This window comes from Ctenopharyngodon idella, chromosome 23 (genome assembly GCF_019924925.1).
Source record: "Ctenopharyngodon idella isolate HZGC_01 chromosome 23, HZGC01, whole genome shotgun sequence".
Classification (NCBI taxonomy): Eukaryota; Metazoa; Chordata; class Actinopteri; order Cypriniformes; family Xenocyprididae; genus Ctenopharyngodon; species Ctenopharyngodon idella.
In genome coordinates this window covers 10832262-10855137 of record NC_067242.1, presented here as the reverse complement: position 1 = coordinate 10855137, position 22876 = coordinate 10832262, and the positions used below count along the sequence as shown (strand labels likewise).

Here is a 22876-nt window from a genome sequence, read left to right as displayed (position 1 = left end):
TACCCACTATTTGGAACAGCTTCAAATGCCTTGAAATGGTGTCTAGGTAGGCAGCACACTAGGTTTTAGAACTAGGTTTAGGTTTTATATTTTTTATAAATTAATTAGTGTCATTATGCAATGAAAAAAAGAAGAAAAAAAGCTAAGAATACATTTCCTCTCCAAGTCCATCAGCAAAACATTTATGCAAATAACTGCACTCTGAGATATCGACTAATAACAGACGTTACTAAATCTGTGTGTATCAGAGTTTGGGAGGGTTTTTCTCGACTAAGGACCAGAAACCAGATCCAGCAGAGATGTGTTATCCTTTGCGCATTTAACGATGTGTGTTCAAAAAAAACAAGCTTGTTACTTAGATTATTGCAGAAGTGTAAAAAATGGCCTGAGAGGCCACAGAGGCGCCCAACACAGGGATAATGAAAGCTCTTGCAATCTGCTAGATACGCTCACACACATGCTACTACTCTACATTAAAATGTGGGTACTGCATAGATCATGCAGCAATTCCGAGACTATGCTGGAACAAATTGCTAACTTCACACCAACACGGCAAAGAGAGAGTGACTCCATCAGAGAGAGATCTAATGCTTTGGAGGGTTTGCTTATTATAGGCTTAGACTTGTAACTCATGTTGGATTCATATCAGAGCTCAGATATATCCGTTTTCCCCAAAAAATTATTGTCTGGACAATAGCTATGTTTCTATCCAAAGCTTGTGCAAAATTGGAATATCGCATAAAACATTCGCAAATAAAGCAGCATTTCCATCCCATGTGTTCAAGAGAACAAAATCATCACTTCCTGACGATAGTAAGAAAGGGGCGGGGTTTAAGCAGACTAAGCGATTGGAGAAGTCTGGAATGCATCACCAGGGAAAAGACATTATATCTGAAGATCGAGTTATAACACACACACACACACACACACACACACAAAATCACAATAAGATCACTTGCATTTAGAATATAGATAGGGTGAATTTGCTTTTTTTTTGTCAGCGGCATTTCTGTGGGGGAAATATGTGAAAGTTCAGTATTGGGCACCTGCATTGGCAAACTGTAGGTGGAAAAGTGCATAAGAGGTTGATGCTGTCAGGCAATGTGTGTGAGAGAGAGAGCAGCTTTCTGATTGGTTGAGTCTGCACACATAGTGAAATGAAGCCTCTCTGATTGGTTTGTCATTGATTGTTTCAGTGGCCTTCTGTCCCCTGATGCATGACGGGAGGGCACTGACCCTTCTGACAGACATCATCTATCAGTATTAGCGAGCAAAGGGCAGGATGAACCCAACCAGGAGCTCGGGTGAACGACGTTATGTCAAACCAAACAACTCACACTCTCACACACACATTCGAGTTTCCAAAAGGTGCAGAGACCCTTAAAACACAGATGTTGAATTCTCTCTAATGCTTAAAGGGATAGTTCACCCAAAAATGAAAACTCTGTCATCATTTACTCACCCTCATGTCGTTCCAAACCTGTATGACTTTCTTTTCTTTTGTGGAACACAGAAGAAGATATTACTATAGAGTAAAACATTATGCTTCCATGCTCTTACCACGCTAACCAGCCAAACCTTTTCCTCTTTATGAACCTTAGTAAGTCCAGCTAGCTCTTTTTCTGACTTCTTCATCTCTAAACCGTTTTTCTGCTCACTTGCACTCTCTCGCAGATCTGTTCAGCGCCTCTACTCGTCTTTCCCCTCTGAGCTGAACGGCCCCGCCTGATCTCAGCTGCACGCTCTGGGAATTACAGGGTCAAGATTTCTGGCCGAAATGCAATAGACCCAGGGCTGAGCTTGGCCATGCAAGGGCACGGTGCCAAACAAACAGAGGCCACTGCATGTGTCAGCCAAGAAACAGAGAAAGAGCAATGCAGCGAGAGAAAACACCACAATACATTTCAAAAGCCAAGAAAGATGTATGGTGTAGCAAAACCTGAAAAAGCAAAGAGCACTTAAAGGGTTAGTTCACCCAAAAATGAAAATTCTGTCATTATTTACTCACCCTCATGTCGTTCCAGACTTCCGTTCATATTCAGAACACAAATGAAGATATTTTTAATGAAATCTGAGTGATTTCTGTCTCATCCATTGACAGTCTACGCAACTACCATTTTGACGCTTCAAAAAGTTCATAAAGAGATTGTAAAACTAATCCATGTGAATCAAGCAGTTTAGTCCAAATTTTCTGAAGAGACACAATCACTTTATATGATGAACAGATTTAATTTAGGCTTTTATTCACATATAAACATTGATCAAAAAGGAGGGCGTGACGACGCAGGTAGCCTATTGTAAGTTTTCTCTGTATAGGCCATTACTTTGGCCATTACTCCTTCAAAATGCTTTTAGATGGATTACCTACTTTATTTAAGTACTTATCCATTGGAACGCTTGAACACTCTTAAGTGAAATTCGACTTTTTAACCTTAAAAGAGAGAAAAAAAAAAAGAAAAAAAAAACATTAATCAAAGCACACATCAGTTGTGCATGTTTGCTTGCCGCGTGCGAGAACCAATGAGGTTCGTTCTCACGCGTCTGGCAGTTTGCGTGGATTATAGTTAATAGAGGGACAGAAATCTCTCAAATTTCACTAAAAATATCTTCATTTGTGTTCCGAAGATGAACGAAAGTCTTACGGGTTGGTTTGGAACAACATGAGGGAGAGTAAATGATGACAGAATTTAATTTTTTTTGGCGAACTATCCCTTTAAATAACCCGAAACACAATCGAATCGAAGAAATTGAACCTTTTATGAAGTGTAGCTGATAAGAGTAAAAATGAAAAGCCAAAGCAAAAGAGACAAATAAAGAAATGCGTATTTGAAAAGCTTAATCAAATTGCTAATGACAGCTCGGTTAATTCGCTGACAGAAGACGCCATCACTTCATGCAAGAGTGGAGGAAGGCAGAAATAAACATTTCTACAGGCTTATACACAGTCTGACAGTAAGTGTTATTTAAAGAAGTCCAATTAAGCATAATTCAGTGCATAATGTGTCTATCTACTCTCATTAATTTGAGTTTATATTTAAAGGGACTTGTGATCAGATGTGACATACAATCACCCACGCAGAGAGAAAGCAGTCACTTTGTTAAAGGGCAACGGTGTCCTCTTGTGGCGGATGAGCAACACTACAGCTCAAAGAAACGTATTGCATCGTGCATAAAAAGTACTGAACATGCATTATTCAAAAATAGTTTTAGAAGATTTTTACATAAAAGTGACAAAAAGAGTAGAAAACATAGGTTTATTCATCATTTTCGAGGATGAAATGCAACCTGACCATGGCATATGTCTAATTTGACTAACTTCTAAGACAGATAAGTGTGGCAAAATACTGTAGTGTTTGATTGGACACATGACCTTTGACGTCAACAATAAAAAAAATATTGCAGCCATTTAGAAAATCTTCCAAAATATCCAGCGTCATTAAGCAAATGCAGGTGTTTGTCTCATTACAACCTGCTTCCACTGAGTGAATACAAGACATCTGCACACCTTTGATACATTATTCATGAGTGCATGAGGGTGCATGCTAATGAGCTACTGTAATCTGGCTGTTTTTGTAATTAAGAAACCGTAATGATAATTTGACAAGGGCAGGGGACTGACTTGTAAGCGCACTAAACTGCAGGACACTGCCAGTATAAAAACACTGTGAGACTCCAAACTCCACAGAAATACTCTTAATAATACACTGTCAAATATTTCTGTATTATTCAAGAAATGCCTTTAAAAAAAAATACATACATTTGTGAGATTAAATTTGTAAACCCTCCAAATTGCGCCTAGAAGAAATGATTTACTTTGCATAAGCAATGCTTTTTAAAGCATCATTCAGTCTATAATCAGGCAGGCCAAGGCAATTCAGCACCATCACATTCTCTCTGGAAGCAAATTTGCTTTTTAAACCATTTTTTACTGGCACTTGAAAAAATGTTTTGCTTGTTACTTATTGAATGACTCTAAAAGTATTTGCACACTTAAAATGTTAAATTTCATTGCATTAGACGATATCAAACCCCTTTTTTTATTTTCAATTTATTTTTTTTAAATAAATTTACTTATTTGAATTAATTTGTGTGTCATTTATTTTAAAGAAAGATAGCACAAGCACATTATAAAAACTACTTCTACTAAAATGGTCACTAAAAAGTTGGTTAAAACCATTGAAAGTGAAAGTCAAGCATTATTTGTTTGCAGCAGTGTTATTTTAGCATAATTGAGATTGCTGTATATTTGATTAATAGTTTGAATACGTTTTTATTTTATATATTTTCTGTTTTATTTAGTATTTTTTGAGTGTTTTTGTCATTTGTAATAGTTTTTTTACTAGGCTATATCTAAATAGTTTTTATTCATTTTTATTTCAGTTTTAGTACATCAAGTTAAACTAAATGAAAATGAAATGTTTTCTTGGCAACTAGCTAAAATAAAATAAATTTAAGTTATTTTTTAATATTTATATATAATGTTTTTTTAATGGCTTTAGTTTTAAAGGGTTAGTTCACCCAAAAATGAAAATAATGTCATTTATTACTCACCCTCATGTCGTTCCACACCCGTAAAACCTTCATTCATCTTCAGAACACAAATTAAGATATTGTTGATGAAATCCGATGGCTCAGCGAGGTCTGCATTACCAGCAATGTTATTGCACTTCTCAAGATCCATAAAGGTACTAAAAACATATTTGAAACAGTTCATGTGACTTCAGTGGTTCTATCTTAATATTATAAAGCGACGAGAATACTTTTTGTGCGCCAAAAAACAAAAACAAAATAACGACTTTTAAACAATATCTATATGGGCCGAGTTCAAAACACTGCTTCAGAGCTTTACGAATTGAATCAGTGAATCGGAGCGCCACAGTCACGTGATTTCAGCAGTTTAGCCATTTGATGGTGCACAAAAAGTATTCTTATCACTTTATAATATTAAGATAGAACCACTGAAGTCACATGAACTGTTTTCAAATATGTTTTTAGTACCTTTATGAATCTTGAGAGGTGCAATAGCATTGCTGGTAATGCAGGCCTCGCTGAGCCATCGGATTTCATCAACAATATCTTAATTTGTGTTCTGAAGATGAACAAAGGTCTTAGGGGTGTAGAATGACATGAGGGTGAGTAATTAATGACATTATTTTCATTTTTGGGTGAACTAACCATTTAAGAGTCTTTAATTTTTGGTGCTCTAGCGGTTGATACGCAGAACTGCATGCGTCTTGCGGAAGAACATTGTAGCCGGATCTACTTCTCTCTGTTTATGTCTATGACGAGTTACGCAGATACTGTGCTACTGTGCAGAGATACGACCCAAATCAGTCTAAAATCGTCCGAATATAAACACTTATTATAGGTGTATCGTAGTGATTCAGGATAAGACAAAAGCACGATTTGGAAAATAGATTCGTGATGTACTCGCTCATTATATACACAATATTGCCAAAAGTATTGGGACACCCCTCCAAATCATTGAATTCAGGTGTTCCAATCACTTCCATGGCCACAGGTGTATAAAATCAAGCACCTAGGCATGCAGACTGCTTCTACAAACATTTGTGAAAGAATGGGTCGCTCTCAGGAGCTCAGTGAATTCAAGCGTGGTACCGTGATAGGTTGCCACCTGTGTCAACTGTTAGTGGTATCATAAAGTGGAAGCAATTGGGAACAACAGCAACTCAGTCACGAAGTGGTAGGCCACGTAAAATCACAGAGCGGGGTCAGCGCATGCTGAGGCACACAGTGCGCAGAAGTCGCCAACTTTCTGCAGTCAATAGCTTCAGACCTCCAAACTCCGTGTGGTCTTCAGATTAGCTCAAGAACAGTTCATAGAGAGCTTCATGGAATGGGTTTCCATGGCCGAGCAGCTGCATCCAAGCCTTACATCACCAAGAGCAATGCAAAGCGTCGGATGCGGTGGTGTAAAGCACGCCACCACTGGACTCTAGAGCAGTGGAGACGTGTTCTCTGGAGTGACAAATCACGCTTCTCTGTCTGGCAATCTGATGGATGAGTCTGGGTTTGGCGGTTGCCAGGAGAACGGTACTTGCCTGACTGCATTGTGCCAAGTTTGGTGGAGGGGGGATTATGGTGTGGGGTTGTTTTTCAGGGGTTGAGCTTGGCCTCTTAGTTCCAGTGAAAGGAACTCTTAATGCTTCAGCATACTAAGACATTTTGGACAATTTCACACTCCCAACTTTGTGGGAACAGTTTGGGGATGGTCCCCTTCCTGTTCCAACATAACTGCGCACCAGTGCACAAAGCAAGGTCCATAAAGACATGGATGAGCGAGTTTGGTGTGGAGGAACTTGACTGGCCTGCACAGAGTCCTGACCTCAACCCAATAGAACACCTTTGGGATGAATTAGAGCGGAGACTGCGAGCTAGGCCTTCTCGCCAACATCACTGCCTGACCTCACAAATGCGCTTCTAGAAGAATGGTCAAAAATTCTCATAAACACACTCCTAAACCTTGTGGAAAGCCTTCCCAGAAGAGTTGAAGCTGTTATAGCTGCAAAGGGTGGGCCAACTCCATATTAAACCCTACGGATTAAGAATGGGATGTCATTAAAGTTCATGTGCACGTAAAGGCAGGCGTCCCAAAGCTTTTGGCAATATAGATAGCAGGTTAACTAACCATGGTTGGTTTGCCGTTTTGATATAGCTGTTGTTACCTAATGCAATGACAGTGATACATTTGAGCCATGATTAAGGTGTCCAAATACTTCTGAGGTCACAGCAGAAATCCAGATGATTACTTTTTCTCACAACTGTTTAAAATACTTTATTCATTACATGTTTTTAAATGAGATTAAAGCTAATAACGTAATTAATGAAGCCATGCAGAGAGCAGAGAATGTGAACTGAGATGTAAACAAAATACTAACTTTAAAAACCATAATTACTACCCTTTCACCTCCAGCATGTAAAAACACTTAATAAAGCACGTTAATATCCCACCCACACCATTTTAAAGGCCATCTATTTACAGTCATTTCACAGAGAACAGCATAAACTTAGAATTTAAAGTTAAAGTTTTCATTCTACTTTAATGTAGTGCTAAGAAAGTGAGTTGAACCTTCGTTTTGAGTTTAAAATCTTTCTGGGAAGACAAACATCCAGCGCACATCCCAGAATCCCACCTACTGACGTGCCACAGGGCGTCCGTTCATGTACTGTATCGTCTGATTACAGTAATCTCCCCATAGCCTCTGTCTCTCACACACACTGTTATTATTTAAGACCTGCGGAGATAATAGCAGCCGTGCTCGGAAATGGCTATGTGTACATCTTTCCTCCCGGGGGCCACTGGGGCTCCTAACCTGAGGGAGCAGGAGTGTCTTTCCTCCTCTCTATTGCGCTGTTTGTCTTCTGTGGTATATCTCTCTGTCTATCTGACTGGGTCCCTGTTGAATAGGGTCAGAGGTTCCTTCAGCCGTTACCATTTATCATAGCCACAGAGCTGATCTCTGGGAAGTGAGGGGAGGGGTGTCAATCTCGCATTTCCTTTTCCTGAGAAAACACCGGCTGCTCGTCCCCTCTCGTGGCCCCCAAAATCCAGTCCAATCCAGCAGGTCAGGAGCGGATTTATCCCGCTAATGAATCCAACCTGATCCCGCAAACACAGGTAGCCTCACAGGTCACCAGCCAGTAATTGGATAAAAGATCATCATCAAAAGCTATTACCACTCATGGCCAGTTAGGAGCACCATGGTCGGCCATTACAATGAGACGGGTATAATTAATCCACTGTGCTCTTCAGACACCCAAAAGAGCTCATTTTAATTCAACATCAAGAATTAATTCAACTAAAACACGCTCGAAGCTGAAAAAAGAAGGACGTGTGCGATTAGACGTATGGTCATGTGGAGATCTATGGAAAAGAAACTTTATTGGAGGGTTTTTAAAATGGCATTTCTTTTCTTTCTCCACACTTTACACTGGAAAATATAATTATATATATATATATATATATATATATATATATAAAGTGGGGTCATAAACTCTGAGACTACACTGAAAATAATTAAAATTAAAATGTTTTAGGATTTAGGAAAATGTAAACAAAGAAACAAAGAAATAAATAATTATGACAAATAAAAAAAAAAAAAAAAAAAAAAAAAAAAAAAAATATATATATATATATATATATATATATTTTAAATACATAAAAAATGAATACTGTATACAGTGTGGCCATACAGACAGTGACCTGAAAATAATTTGAACACACACACACACACACACACACACACACACACACACACACACACACACAGAGTGGAGTCCATTATGTGTGAGACTACAGTAATTTAAATGTATTAAAAATGACTGTTTAAAAAAAATGAAACAAACATTAGGAAGAAATAATAAAAAAAAAAAAAATAATAATAATAATAATTTGTTATTCTTTACATTTAAGTCATTAATATAAATCTCTTTGGCGAGTTTATGTGAGTTCATGAGAGAAGAGCTGATGTCCGATTTGTGAATGAATGATTCTTTTGAGTCAAATCTTTTCAGTGAATCATTGATTCAGTTCACACAACGGCTGCGTCCGAAATTGCATTCTTCCCTACTATATAGTAGGTGAAAAACAGTACTCATGAAAGAGTGGCAAAAAGTACAAGGATGACCTAGTACTTCTGGTGAGATCGTGAAGTGTGCATATGATGGACACTTTCCTATCCCATGATGCCACAGAAAAGGATTTGTGAATGGCGGTGAAGCGACACAACTGACGATGGTAGGTCACATGATAATGACAACATGGCAAATGTAGTACGTCCGGATTACAGTCATACTACAAACACTCATACTATATAGAATACTTTTTTAGTGGTCGTGAAGTAATTACTTATTCAAAATAAGTACCTACTCAAGAAAGTATGCGATTTCGGACGCAGCCAACCTGTCCGAATGATTCGTTCACTAATCGGACTGATTCTATTGTCGAATTCAACTCACTGACTCGATCCATTTGTCACAGTTATAAAACGTGAAATATGCTGTGCAATTCATATGGACTAATTTAATAGCGCTTTAATATGCTAAACCCTAACCTTAATGACATAAGAGTGAGTAAATGACAGAATTTGAATTTTTGAGTGCGCTATTCCTTTAAGTCCAGTGACAGGCTGTGCGGTGTCCAAATGAAATAAATAACTATAACAATCATAAAGCTCGTCTCATTTTCAGAAACATTCACTCACACAAAATCATGAAGCAGTGGGTCTCCGAATGTCTGGTTACATTTGATTACTTCAACAACTAATCTAAGAAATAATTAGTGTAGGTGAGGAGTATGTTTTCGGTCATGAGCAAAGCCAATCAGACGGGATGAACATCCATCCAATCGTGATGGGACAGAAAATGAGGTCACGATGGCGCAAACAATCGAAACAATTATTCTACAGCTGCTGATGTTCTATCGTTTCTGACCGCGATAAGAAGCCCCACATGAGGGAGAGTGTATTGATCTGGGCGGAGGGTGGGATGTCTGATCATTGCAGTGGTCATTATGCATGGGCTGGTTTCCCCCCCTGCACTTATTAAGCTGCTTCGTTTTCTACCTGTTTTCATCACAGCTCATTAAAAAACAATGCAGAAGGCCTGCCTATCTCAGCGTGCTGGTTGACTGCACTATAAAAGTCAAGAACTCATCACTTCCAGTGCTGTGATAAGCCCACGGCACAAATTGAAACCGGTTTGATTAGGCCTTGTGGAAGGCTCTCTCTCTCTCCCTCTCTTTTTCCAGTGGGCTGAGTATCAGATCTCCCCTGAGGGTCGTCTGAGATGGATCCATGCCAATCCTTTGGCCACAAACTAGTCAGGTCCTTTCAGAACATGACCTGTGGTGCACACACAAACTAACAGTGTGAGGTCCAGTTGTGGCGCCTAATGTATTCAAAAGCCCTCTGGCGGTGTGCTGTGTGCATAAATTATCTGAGGTGAGGAAGTCAGACTGGATGTTGAATGTTTTCTGCAGCCTAAGGGCTGCTCGGACTGACTTGATGTTGTAAACGCCTTAAAGACCTCCCTAACTTTCTCGTGTCAAGGATAAATTTCTCTTTTCTAATTCTAGGCTCTTGCTTTTCCTTGTTGCATGGCACTGCACGTATTTGGCTAGAGGAAACTGCCAATTTTTTAAGCACCATAAACATTGTTTTGTTACACACTTCAAATACAAGATGTAAACGGATGAAATAGGTCAAATTCACAAGGACCCCAAAACTTTGCTCTAAGCTGGCCAATATGCACCTCCTTATTGTAAATGCCTAATTTAACACTATTGACAAAGCGATCTTTGTATTTGTCCTTTTTACAGTTAAGGGAATTTTCCATAACAGTGCTAAAACAACGTCCTTTGTTTACAAAAGTCCCTTTTAATTTAAAAGTCTCTTGCGACTGTCTCATTCACTCGTAAAGTTTGTCGCTATCTAATGGCGTATTCATGTAACTTTCACTCAATTCATATTACGCACTAATGGACCCTTTCTCAATACCAAATACAACATATTTATATGAAATATTTATTGAACAACAATAGCCATTATAAACGACAACAGAAAATAAACAGAATTATACAATTCAGTCAAACGTACAAAAGCAGTGCTCTACAGGATGTAAGTTAAATATCGCCTTAATATTAAATTATTAAATTTAACATAGCCCAAATCGATTTGCTCAGGAACAAGTAATAGATTAATAAGACGAAAGTTTGCCCATTTTATGAATTATAACTCATGTTTAACCACTATAAGAGACAGCGGCAAATCCCCGAAGCACTGGCTGAGATGAAGCTGTTCTCAGCGGGTACACGAGCACTGAACGGCCGCTGACAGCCTGGAGCTCACATCTCCGAAAACGTCTAAGCAAATTGTAAAATAGGCGCTATGATTAAATATGAGTCATATATTTCAGGTCTAAACAACTACATGCTCGCCTAAAAAACTACTGTTTGTACACATAGTATTAACTTCCAGCACAACTACACAATATGTTTATAAAATCGTACATTTTAATAATATTTAAATAAAGGGTGAAGATGTTGATTTTTTTTTAGGCCGGACATCAATTTTGGACACTAATATATATAGTTTATTAAGTTTAGCATTTTTAGCTGTTGATCTGTTTCCTTTTAATCTGCTTTGGAACAATTTAAATAAGATCTTAGCTCTAAGTAAATTAGAATTGAATAAATTACACCTAGTTTTATATTGTTTAAATCAGCAGAGAGACTATTTAGGATTTATTGTTATTTTGACGAAGCATTATTACTTTTGCAAGGTATTATGACTGCCAACTTGAAAATGTACAATTAATTTTCCTGAAATAAGCATTGCTTATTTAATTTCATACAATATTTTGACTACTGAATCCTTTACTGAGAACTGTAACCGAGAAGCCCTGATGTACAATATAAGTGCAAAATAAAATGAATGATGTGTGCAGAATAAACTCATGCTGATTGTACAAAATGGTGGTGGGGTGTCATAAAATTGTCTCCATGGTTACCACATTTTACTTTCAAATAAAACTCTTAAGTGCAGTAAAGCTTCCTGTGGGACTCTTGTCTTCCTGTTGCAGGTCCCAGACTGACAGCCCTTAAACACTCTGCATGCATTCATTTAGTTTTAGCATAATACTATTTTCTTTATTATTTTCATGTAGAAGAGCACAATTACCTATTCCAGTGTGTGTGTGTGTTTTACTGATGTGTGTTTACGGTAAAGTGTGTGGGAGAAGTGGTCCGGATGCAAATCATGCATGGGATTTGCATTTAAAACAGCTGCTGATAAACAAGCAATTTCACTTAAACTGAAGAGAAGACACTAACATACATGGATTCACTGCCACAGCTTTTCTCACTGCTCCAGGTAGGGCATTTACTGTACATATTTTGTATAAATATGCAGTGACCCCAAAACCAATTTAGATACTTGTGCCACTTAAAAATGTATGAATGTCTGCATTATATAACATGAAAGTGTGCTTACACTATCCTAAATGCCACATGGATTTATATAATTCAATGACATTTATACATTTTTAAGTGAGGCCTAAAGATTTAATAGCCTACAAATATGCCGGTTTCACAGACAGTGCATAAGCTAGTCCCAGACTAAAATGCATGTTTGAGCTGTTTTAACTGAAAGCAACTTGCACTGACAGATCTTAAAATATGTCAGAGCCATTGTTTTGTCTCAAGATGGATACCAGCGATGTTTTTTTTTCCTAAGGCACATTTATAAAAGATACTTAAATGCCCTAAATTGAACTAAGACCAGGCCTTAGAGATCAATCAGCAGCATTTTTGGCTTAATGTTACCACAATAAATAAATTAAAATAAGAATTTTGACTCTGTTTTTTAACAAAATGAGGGCAAAAAAAAAAAAAAAAACCAGAATGTCAAAATGTCATTAACCATCACATTCTCATAATAATTGTTCCATATTGCAAACAAAAACCAAACAAAAATTTGTTAGTTTTTTTCTTTCAGCAAATGGTTTGTCAAAGTGCTTTACCTGCAGAAAGTGTTTGAAAGTCCAGATTTAATTTTAATATATTTAAAAATGTAATTTATTCCTGTGATGCAAAGCTGCATATTCAGTAGCCATTACTCAAGTCTTTAGAGTCACATGACCCTTCAAAAATACCAATTTTGAAGAGGTACACCGCTTTATATTTTTGTGGAAAATGAGAGATAATTTTTTAGTATTCCTTAATGAAAATAAAGTTCAAAAGAACAGCATAGGCAATTAAAATAGAAGTAAATATTTGGAGGATTTGGAGAAATGTAAAGATAATTTTTGCATTAATTCTTACATTAAATCTCATAAATTATTTAAGCTATAAATCTATTTAATGTCATGGCAGCAATATTGTACATTTGGGTCCAGGTTTTTCATACTAAAATCATCTTGTGGCAATACTATTGAAACAGTGAGTAATTAAATATTTGCAGATTGACCCAATTCACATCCATTGTAAGTGCTGCACTCTAACCCAGATTTCAGCTTTTTTAAAGAAAAGGAAATAATTTTTTTGTAGTAAAGCCACAAATTATGTTGACTGAGCTTACTGAAGATGTGCATTCATCTTCAACTGGACACTCGGTGACAAATTTTAGACAAGCTCGTCATAACTTAGCCTTCAAAAAAATAAACAAGTGGGACTGAATCAAGCTTTTCCATCATCAGCATTTACAATCAATACACAAGCAAAAACATCAGCCAACATCTGAACATCCATGTCAGGACCACCACCGCTAGCTAGAAACTTTCCAACTGTTACTCCTTCCCGTAATTAATGTTACAGTTCTGCAATCTAGACAAAGCCTGGTTATTGTACTTGGCACAGCTGGGCATCTTTTGGTATGTAAATGAAACAGACTGGAAGGATTGCAGGGGGTTTGAATCCCCCCGCCAGTCTCTCGACTGCCACGGGCTGTTTGTATATCTGTTCTGTGCACTACAAGGGGCTTTTCTGGTTCCCTGCCAAACAGAAGCCCTGACAAAAAACAAAATACAAACATACAGTATCTTTGTCGCCACACATACATTATTCAAAAGACCAGGGCGGCAAAACGAACGCAATGGCCCCTAAAAATATAGCGTCTAAAAACGCTGGACTGCTGAGAGATCATTCAGCTAAAACTGCTTTTTAAAACTCAGATTCCGTGTAAAGCACAGACTCGACGGAGAGGTGGAAACTTACCCCAGAGGATGAGGTTATTCTGGGCCGCGAGTGAAGATTTCTTTCCCACACCCACTCACAGATATGAGGAACCTCTGCTTTTCCTCTAGGTGCTTCAAAAAAAAGCTCTCACAGGATTGACTTCATCACCTTTAGGGTAAATATACTGTTAAACATCAAGTGACGTCATCTGAAGATGCTGTTTTTGTTTCTGTCTTTATTTTACTATGGACAACGGATTTAAGGAGGTATAATACCTAAAGGGTGCAAAAGCACAACTAACTAACAGTACAGCTGGGAAACAATATTTTGTGTTCGCTGACCTTCTTAATATAATTCTAAATTATCACATATACATTTTTATCCAGTCTAGATTGGCAAATCTAACTACTTTCCTCAGAAACGCTCATTGTAGCATCATGCTAACCCCAAAACAAACTTAAAAATGAATGAGTCATTGAAATATAAAACTCTCAGTGTGCAATATTGGACTACAGAAAACCAGAAGGGTCAAAATTAAGGGCTTTCACATACACAAACTTAAATACACTAAATGTTAGTAGTTATAGTAAATTTACTTGGTTCGGTTAGTAGTTTAGCTACAAGTGAACCAAGTACATTTTAAAGGGATAGTTCACCCAAAAATTTAAAATTCTGTCATCATTTACTCACCCTCAAGTTGTTCCAAACCTGTATAAATTTCTTTCTTCTGTGAAACACAAAAGAAGATATTTTGAAGAATGTCGGTAATCAAACAGTTGATGGGCCCCATTGACTTCCATAGTCATACTATTTAAGTCAATGTGGTCCATCAACTGTTTGGTTACCCATATTCTTCACAATATATTCTTTTGTGTCCAAGAGAAGAAAGAAATTCATACAGGTTTGGAACAACCTGAGGGTGAGTAAATGATGACAGAATTTTTATTTTTGGGTGAACTATCACTTTAAGGTTTGTTTCAATGGCTGATATGATTTCATACTAATGCCTATTGGATTGAAAATCACACAGAAGCAAATGTTTTCGATCACCCATGGTATTGTAAAAACAGCCTATTCCACAGATGAATGTCAAAATACTAAAAGGGCTAATGGTGCACCTTTAAAATGGACACCCTATTTAGTCTGCAAGTGCTAAGCTGACTGACCAAAATTTCAGTGAACTCCACAAACAAACCAATGGTTCATGACTATTTCATAGGAACCTAAAAAAATAAAAATAAAATAAAAAAACATGTTAAATTTTATCCTTAACTGGTTATGATGATGGTAAAACATAAAGGCTTAGGTGACAGTGGAAATGATCACTATCAATCACCATCACCTATGAACAATAATGAAAGAAATGACATTTTCTGAGGAAAGGGCACCACCTGCTGGAGTGATCTGGAAAGTGGCAAAAGTAAAAAGCTGACAGCCAAGCAAAACTACAGGAAACGTGTACTTGAGCACTGTTGATTTACTTTTTGAATTGTAATTTGGTACAGGTCAGATTTAAAACAAAAGAAGTGGGTTACAAATTGTATTTAATTAGAGAAATTGTTTTCAGAAACACTCAAAGAGAACACAGTCAGCAACATATTAGCATCCACACACAGACAATAATGAAGCAGTTTGCTCAAAATAAATAAACCCAAAACAGCGGGTATGACAAATTACAACATTTTAAAACTCAACCTGACAGCAGGATGAATATAGAAGAGCTGAACAAGGGCTTTTAATAAAAAAGCCACAATTTTATATGCTTTATCAGATCAATTACATTCATTAGCAAAGACCACCAAACCGTTTCACCGAGCTAAAAAATGCTAACAGCTGCCAGTCGCTCTACACATTACCTAAAACACTCAATAATCAGCCTTTGAAAGAGAAAAACCAGCGGATATGCTTAACCTGTAAGTGAGATCAGATAGCGAGCTTTCAATTTCATAACCATCACTCAAAAAGTAGAAGAGATGCTTGCCGATGATGAATTCAGAACCTCATCAGCAGAAAAAAAAACACTGACTCATTTTGCTCTCCAACAGAGAACCTGTAAGTTCCTCAATGTGCAATAATTTGCAAGGATTCGTGTTAAAGTCAGAACCAGTCTCACAGCATGTAGAACCCAGATTCTAGTATATTGGTACCAATGTCTCATAGTGGTGCAGAAATTATAAAACTGTGTTAGGATGGATTCTACGATGTCCAGCGCCACCAGGCCACCCTCATCCGATCCCAGACGGCCCCCATAGAATCGATGGCCGGACGCACGTCCAGGATGGAGAACTGGTAGGTGTCTTTATCAATGTCCCCGTCGTAGTAGTCAATGACATAGCGGACTTCCTTTCCACACCGATCTACGATCCAATCATGTCGGTCGAAAGGCAATTCATATCTACAGAGAACGTAAGCAGAGAGAAATCAAGCACTCTGCAGTGTTTTAAACACAAAAAGAGAAGGATCCTTTGGGATTGACTTTTATATCTCACCCCATCCAGTGACGTATTCTGGCTCTGGGTGAAAACTCTTTGGCTTTGCCCCCGAATCTCTTCAGAGATGGACCGCATGGACACTCGCTGCCAGAAACAAACATGTGTTTGAAACTAACAGTAGTCTAGGGTACTATGCTCATTCTTGCATACTTGGCAGTTTGTAAAAACAAAGCAGATCACACTGCCAGTGACCATCAAATGACAAACAGAAGGAGACTAACACGATATTATCACCTCGTTTATCTGGCAGCAACAGGGCTGCAGAGGTGATGATGCAGCTTTTATGTGATTAAAATGTGTTTGGCAACACAAGTTATTTTATTATTTCTGCTAACAGTACAAAAACTGCATTGGAACACATTGTAGTACAGCACAAAGTCTGTTAAAGGCTGCATTTATTTGATTTAAAACAACTTCTTTAGTAAAAACACTAATATATTGAAACTTGTTTCCACCACTAAATAAAAAATATAAAAGATAATTGCGACTTTTTATCTCACAATTCTGACTTTTTTTTCCCACATTTGCGAGTTTACATCTGACAATTCTGACTTTTTTTCTCACAATTCTTACTTTTCTCGCAATTTGCGAGTTATAAAAACCAATTCTGAGGAAAAAAAGACTGACCTTTATCAGAATAGCGAGTTTATATCTCGCAATTCTGACTTTATAACACAATTCTGACTTTAAAACTCACAAATGTTTATATATCACAATTCAGACTTTATAACACGCAATTGCGACTTTATATCTCGCAATTCTGACTTTATAAATGTGAGTTTATATCTCACAATTCTGAATTTATAACTCACAACTGTGACTTTTTATCTCACAATTCTGACTTTATAATTCACAATTGCTAGTTTATATTACGCAATTCTGACTTTATAACACGCAATTGCAACTATAGCACGCAATTCTGACTATAACTCAATTCTTACTTTATAACTCACAATTCTTACTTTATAACTAGCAATTGCGAGTTTATATCATGCAATTCTGAGAAAAAAAAGTCAGAACTGTGAGATAAAAGTAGCAATTATACCTTTTTAATTTTTTATTCAGTGGCGGAAATAAGCTTCCATACTAATATTGTTAAATATTATTACAATTTAAAATAACTTTTCTATGGAAGCTTGATTCCGTCATGGAATAAAAAAGATAATTGCGACTTTTTACCTCACAATTCTGACATGTTTTTCCTTGCAAAAAAGTTTATATCTCACAATGATGAGAAAAAAAAAAAAGTCAGAATTGGGAGATATAAACTCGAAACTTTTTCCCTTGCAATTGTGAGTTTAAATCTCACAATTCAGACTTTATTTCTCGTAATTCCGAGTTTATAACTCACAATTCTGACTTTTTTCCTCAGAATTGTGAGATATACACTTGGAATTGTGAGTTATAAACTCCATAATCTGAGATATAAACTCATAATTGCAAGGAAAAAAGTCAGAATTGTGTGATAAAAAGTCGTTTTTGTTTTCTACTCTGTGCCGCAAACAAGCTTCCATAGTTTTCTATTTTAATACATTTTGAAATGTAATTTATTACATAATACAGCATTGTTCTCTGAATCATACAGTAAAGGGATTTAAGTCACTGATCATGTAAAAATGAGATTTGTGTTGCAGTCACCTTGCATGAAGGGCTTCCCACTTCAGGATTTCCTGCCAGGCTTGATCGTTGTTACGATTGTGGATCCGGATTATATTGGACATGTCTTCGGGAGCAAGACTGTCATCCTTCCAGCGCCACCTAGCAAACAACAAATAGCAATTAGCTATTTACAGTAATTCATGACAAAAAAGACTTTCTTTTTTTGATTTTCTTTCCTTAATGTGCAAAACATAAGCATGTCTTGTCTGTAAAGTATCTAAAATAATAGCTCTTTACCAAAACTTAGTGTGCTGCCTACCTAGGCAGCATTTTAAGGAATCATAGGCACACTCCTGACATTGAGGCTGTTCCAAAAACAGTAAGCAAAAAATTACAAGACACAGAATTTGACCAAATATAGAGTAGCATCTAACATATCCTGCCCGGATAAAGCAATATGCACTAAAATTAGCATAATGGGGGGAAAAAAGTTCCAAGATGGCAACTGAGCCAAAAAAAAAAATGAAACATTTGTATATATATTATATTATATTATATTATATTATATATATATATATATATTTTACATATGTTTTTTTATTTAAAAACATTTTAGTAAATAAAAAAATTGAATAAAAAAATGTTTAATTTTTATATAATTAATAATCAATAATAAATAATATAATGGTAATATAATTTTAATATATAAATAATATTTTTTTTCCCCAAAGTCATTAATAATTTTATTCAGCAAAGATGTAATAAATTGATCAAAAGTGATAGATTGATAGAATGATTTCTGAAGGATCATGTGACTGAAGACTGGACTAAAGGCTTCTGATAATTCAGCTTTGCATCACAGGAATAAATTACATTTTAAAATATAATAAAACAGAAAACAGTTATTTTAAATTGGAATAATATTTCACAATATTGCAGTTTTTGCTGTATTTTGATCAAATAAATGCAGCCTTGTGTGATAATCTTATATAAACATAAGAGATCTTACTAGCTCATGCAAAACCATTGTTGTCTCTTTCTTGACATTGGAGAAATAATGTAAATTTTTTTCTATCTGGGTAATCAAGTTACAGCACTCACAGACTTCCTGAAACTAAGCCACATGACATATCAGCTCTCTGAAACATGAACAGGATGTATTCTGGTTGTAAAACATGAATGTAGGAATCTTTATACAAACGTATACTTTTTACATAGTACAGCACGCCGAAACTCACCCCTTCCGCAGCATGGCATTCCAGAACATCTGTTCAGAAGGATAGACCCAGTTCTGTTCTGTGCCTGCTCGTGGGATTTTAGACTCCTCTCTTTTCATGGACAAAGGGAATGGCTGGTCCGGGGCGGGCACCTGATTTGGAGGGGGCATCTGTGGTACACATAAAAGCAACATTAACACACATAAGCCAAAAACAAAAATCATATCATCTTATTCAGGGAGGTGCCCAGCTCACCATATTTGTGGGATCAATGGTTCCTTCAGAAGCTTTCATGGGACATTCGACAAACTCATAAGCTCTCTCCTGGTGTGCCGGGCTGGCCGGAGGCATCTGAGCCTGATGCATCGGGCACTCAGGAGGCGGCGAGCCTGGGTTTATATTGCACATTACGAATTATTACATACAATCCGCTGATCAGCTCATGATAACAGATGGAGTATGACTCACTTTTAGGGGACTCTTGATGCATGGGACACCCAGGGGGTGGGGACACCCCACTAAAATGAGGTGCTGACATCGCAGACTCTGCCTGGATATTGGGGGCAAGACTGGATACGGATGCACCCATGATGAACACCAGTGCTGAAGAGATCAAGGACATTAAAATTGAGATCAAACACACCTTGTTGCATCATTACTCATGTTATGTAGTTCAAAATCTATATTACATGACTTAAAATATGTGAAAACATGTTGCTGAATGATGTTAATGGAGTAGGTCAAACATGCTGTTTATTCATCCTCAAGAGTTTCTTTCTTCTGTTGAACACAAAAGAAGATATTTTGAAGAATGTTGGTAACCAGACAGTTGATGGCACCCATTGACTTCCATAGTATTTTTTTTTCCTACTATGGAAGTCAATAACTACCGTCAACTGTATTGTTACCAACATTCTTCAAAATATCTTCTTTTGTGTTCAACAGAAGAAAGAATCTCACACAGGGTGGAACAACTTGAGGGTGAGTAAACGATGACAAAATTTTAATTTTTGGGTGAACTATCCCTTTAAGTCTAATTTGTAGGCTTTTAATATGTGCATATTCAAATTTAGTGTGTTGTGTTTAGTTATGAAAAGAAGTGGCATTTGGAATAACTTGTGTCAAACCTCACGTGAGACAGTTTGATGTGCCATATTTGAATATAGGCAAAATATCTATTCCTCATACAAAGCTATCATAATGTTTTAGATGAGTTGAAATATATAGCACCAATGGTATGAACTATTGTTATAGTGCTTTTTATGGACATTTTTGGAGCAGGTCACCATTCAATTTTTTTTTTTTTTTTTCTTTTCTTTTTTGTAAAATGGCGTAAATATTCTGTCATACACATTCAGAACAATATTACAGTGTTGTTTTAGTTTACACTTTTCACTATTCTTAAACGTGAACTTTAAGAGACAAACACACTATATCGTCAGTGAGAGTACATCTAAAATAAAAAGTTCTGATCATTTATATACTATATTTAAAAAAATAAGACTTTTACCAATCCCAAAATGTAAGAGATACAAAATAAGTTATATAACATCATCCATACAGTTATGTAAAACACTGAACACCAAATCACATATTCCACTACAAACTCCATTATAACGTAACCAGTTTTTTAAATATCTTCACATAATAATCTCGATCACCGAAGAGCTACAGATATGAGAGCATAACTCACCTTAATGTGTCTCTTATATGAGGATCGGACGCTCCGCAATGTCAACGTGCACTACTACTTCCGCTACATCCAGCATGCACTGCGTGCGGGGCGGGACGAAGGCGTAGCTCATAAATATTAATTAGATACATGAATATGTCCATGATGTGCTTTTCTGAGAAGAAATCATTTCCCCCCGGTTTCACAGACAGTGCTTAAGCTAGTCCCAGACTAAAATGCATGTTTGAGCTGTTTTAACTGAAAGCAACTTGCACTGACATATCTTAAAATATATATGTCAGAGCCATTGTTTTGTCTCAAATGCACACCAGTAATGTTTTGTTTTTTTCTTCTAGGGTACGTTTATAAAAGCTACTTAAATGTCCTAATTGAACTAACTAGCCTAAGCCCTGTCTGTGAAACCAGGCCATTATTTGTCTATTTAAGTTAGGACTTTGTGTTATTATATATATATATATATATATTTTTTTTTTTCATTATTTAAATTACAGTACTAACATTAATTAATAACATTAATAACAAGAATTATGTAGAATCTAGTATCTGTTCTGTGTGCTTTCTAGTGCACTAAAAACCATGATTCAGTTGAAATAATAAACTAAGGCAAGACTGGTGAATAGGGTAAAAAAAATTAACTAATAAATATCACCATACTTCCTAGTTGATTAAGAATTGCAAACATTTTTTGTATTACAAGTTTTCTGAAATGTTTAAATATGCAAATTGATCATTATCTAATTAAATATGCATTAATTTGCATACATTAAGCCAGAAAAACATGTTTTCACCATTTTTTAGGAATAAATTGTATAAATCAGGCACATTATATGTGAACAAACCCCTCTGTAAGCACCTTCAGAATACAGATGGGAATAAAACTGTAAATTTTGGTGTGTGTACGCGTTACTGAAGTGGAGCTTTCAGCAGGAATTCTGAGAAAACGCTCTTTAAAGGGTTAGTTCACTCAAAAATGAAAATAATGTAATTTATTACTCACCCTCATGCCATTCCACACCTGTAAGACCTTCGTTAATCTTCGAAACGCAAATTAAGATATTTTTGTTGAAATCTGATGGCTCAGTGAGGCCTCCATAGCCAGCAATGACATTTCCTCTCTCAAGATCTATTAATGTACTAAAAACATATTTAAATCAGTTCATGTGAGTACAGTGGTTCAGTATTAATATTATAAAGCGACGAGAATATTTTTGGTACGCCAAAAAAACAAAATAACGACTTATGTAGTGATGGCCGATTTCAAAACACTGCTTCATTAAGCTTCGGAGCATTATGAATCTTTTGTGTTGAATCATGATTCGGATCGCGTGTCAAACCTCCAAACTGCTGAAATCACATGACTTTGTCGCTCCGAACCGCTGATTCAACACTAAAGATTCACAACGCTCCGAAGCTTCATGAAGCAGTGTTTTGAAATCGGCCATCACTATATAAGTAGTTATTTTGTTTTTTTGGCGCACCAAAAATGTTCTCGTCGCTTTATAATATTAATATTGGACCACTGTTCTCACATTAACTGATTTAAATATGTTTTTAGTACATTAATGGATCTTGAGAGAGGAAATGTCATTGCTGGCAATGCAGGCCTCACTGAGCCATCGGATTTCCACAAAAATATCTTAATTTGTGTTCCGAAGATGAACGAAGGTCTTACGGGTGTAGAACGGCATGAGGGTGAGTAATAAATGACATTATTTTCTTTTTTGGGTGAACTAACCCTTTAAAGATATGTACTGTAATTGAAATCTACAGATGCAAATAGATAGTGTATTTTGGATATCTGAAACAACACTTAAAGCCAAAAAGCCCAAAATCTCAAAATTGACAGATACATATGTGTTTTGCCTGTAGTGTCTCACTTAATGAAATGTTAAATAGGTAAGACATACAAACCACCACATCTGAAGAAGGGACATACCACCAAATGATTATGGATCAAAATGAGCATATTGCTTTATTGAGGCAAATGGCATAACGTAAGTGACAAATTAAGGTGAAAGAATAAACATGTTCAAAAATAACTGCTGTGTCATTCCTCAGAAACATGCATTTTCCTTCAGTATGCGGGAACATGATCCCTGTGGCCACTGTAAGAACATATGTAAACATTTACATGGCAACAACTTCCTGTGACATTATTGTATGGAACGCATCAATAATAAAA

At 36.5% G+C, this 22876-nt stretch overlaps 1 protein-coding gene across 1 annotated transcript; it reads right to left on the bottom strand.

The window, feature by feature from the left end:
• Positions 1-15152: 15152 nt before the first annotated feature.
• Positions 15153-20829, bottom strand: LOC127505780 (holocytochrome c-type synthase). Its single transcript, XM_051881598.1, has 7 exons — positions 20695-20829; positions 19470-19604; positions 19257-19390; positions 19023-19171; positions 17824-17943; positions 16183-16269; positions 15153-16088 (listed from the first exon to the last, which is right to left on the bottom strand). The coding sequence occupies exons 2-7, from the start codon at positions 19588-19590 to the stop codon at positions 15890-15892; spliced, it is 810 nt and encodes a 269-aa protein (XP_051737558.1). The 5' UTR covers positions 19591-19604; positions 20695-20829; the 3' UTR covers positions 15153-15889.
• Between the last annotated feature and the right edge of the window lie 2047 nt (positions 20830-22876).

Coding starts and splice junctions, on each gene's coding strand:
- LOC127505780 (XM_051881598.1), bottom strand. CDS start 19,590: ATGGGTGCATCCGTATCCAGTCTTGCCCCCAATATCCAGGCAGAGTCT. Junction 19,391..19,469: donor GCATCAAGAGTCCCCTAAAA/GTGAGTCATACT, acceptor ATATAAACCCAG/GCTCGCCGCCTCCTGAGTGC. Junction 16,270..17,823: donor TGGGAAGCCCTTCATGCAAG/GTGACTGCAACA, acceptor TGTTTCTGGCAG/CGAGTGTCCATGCGGTCCAT.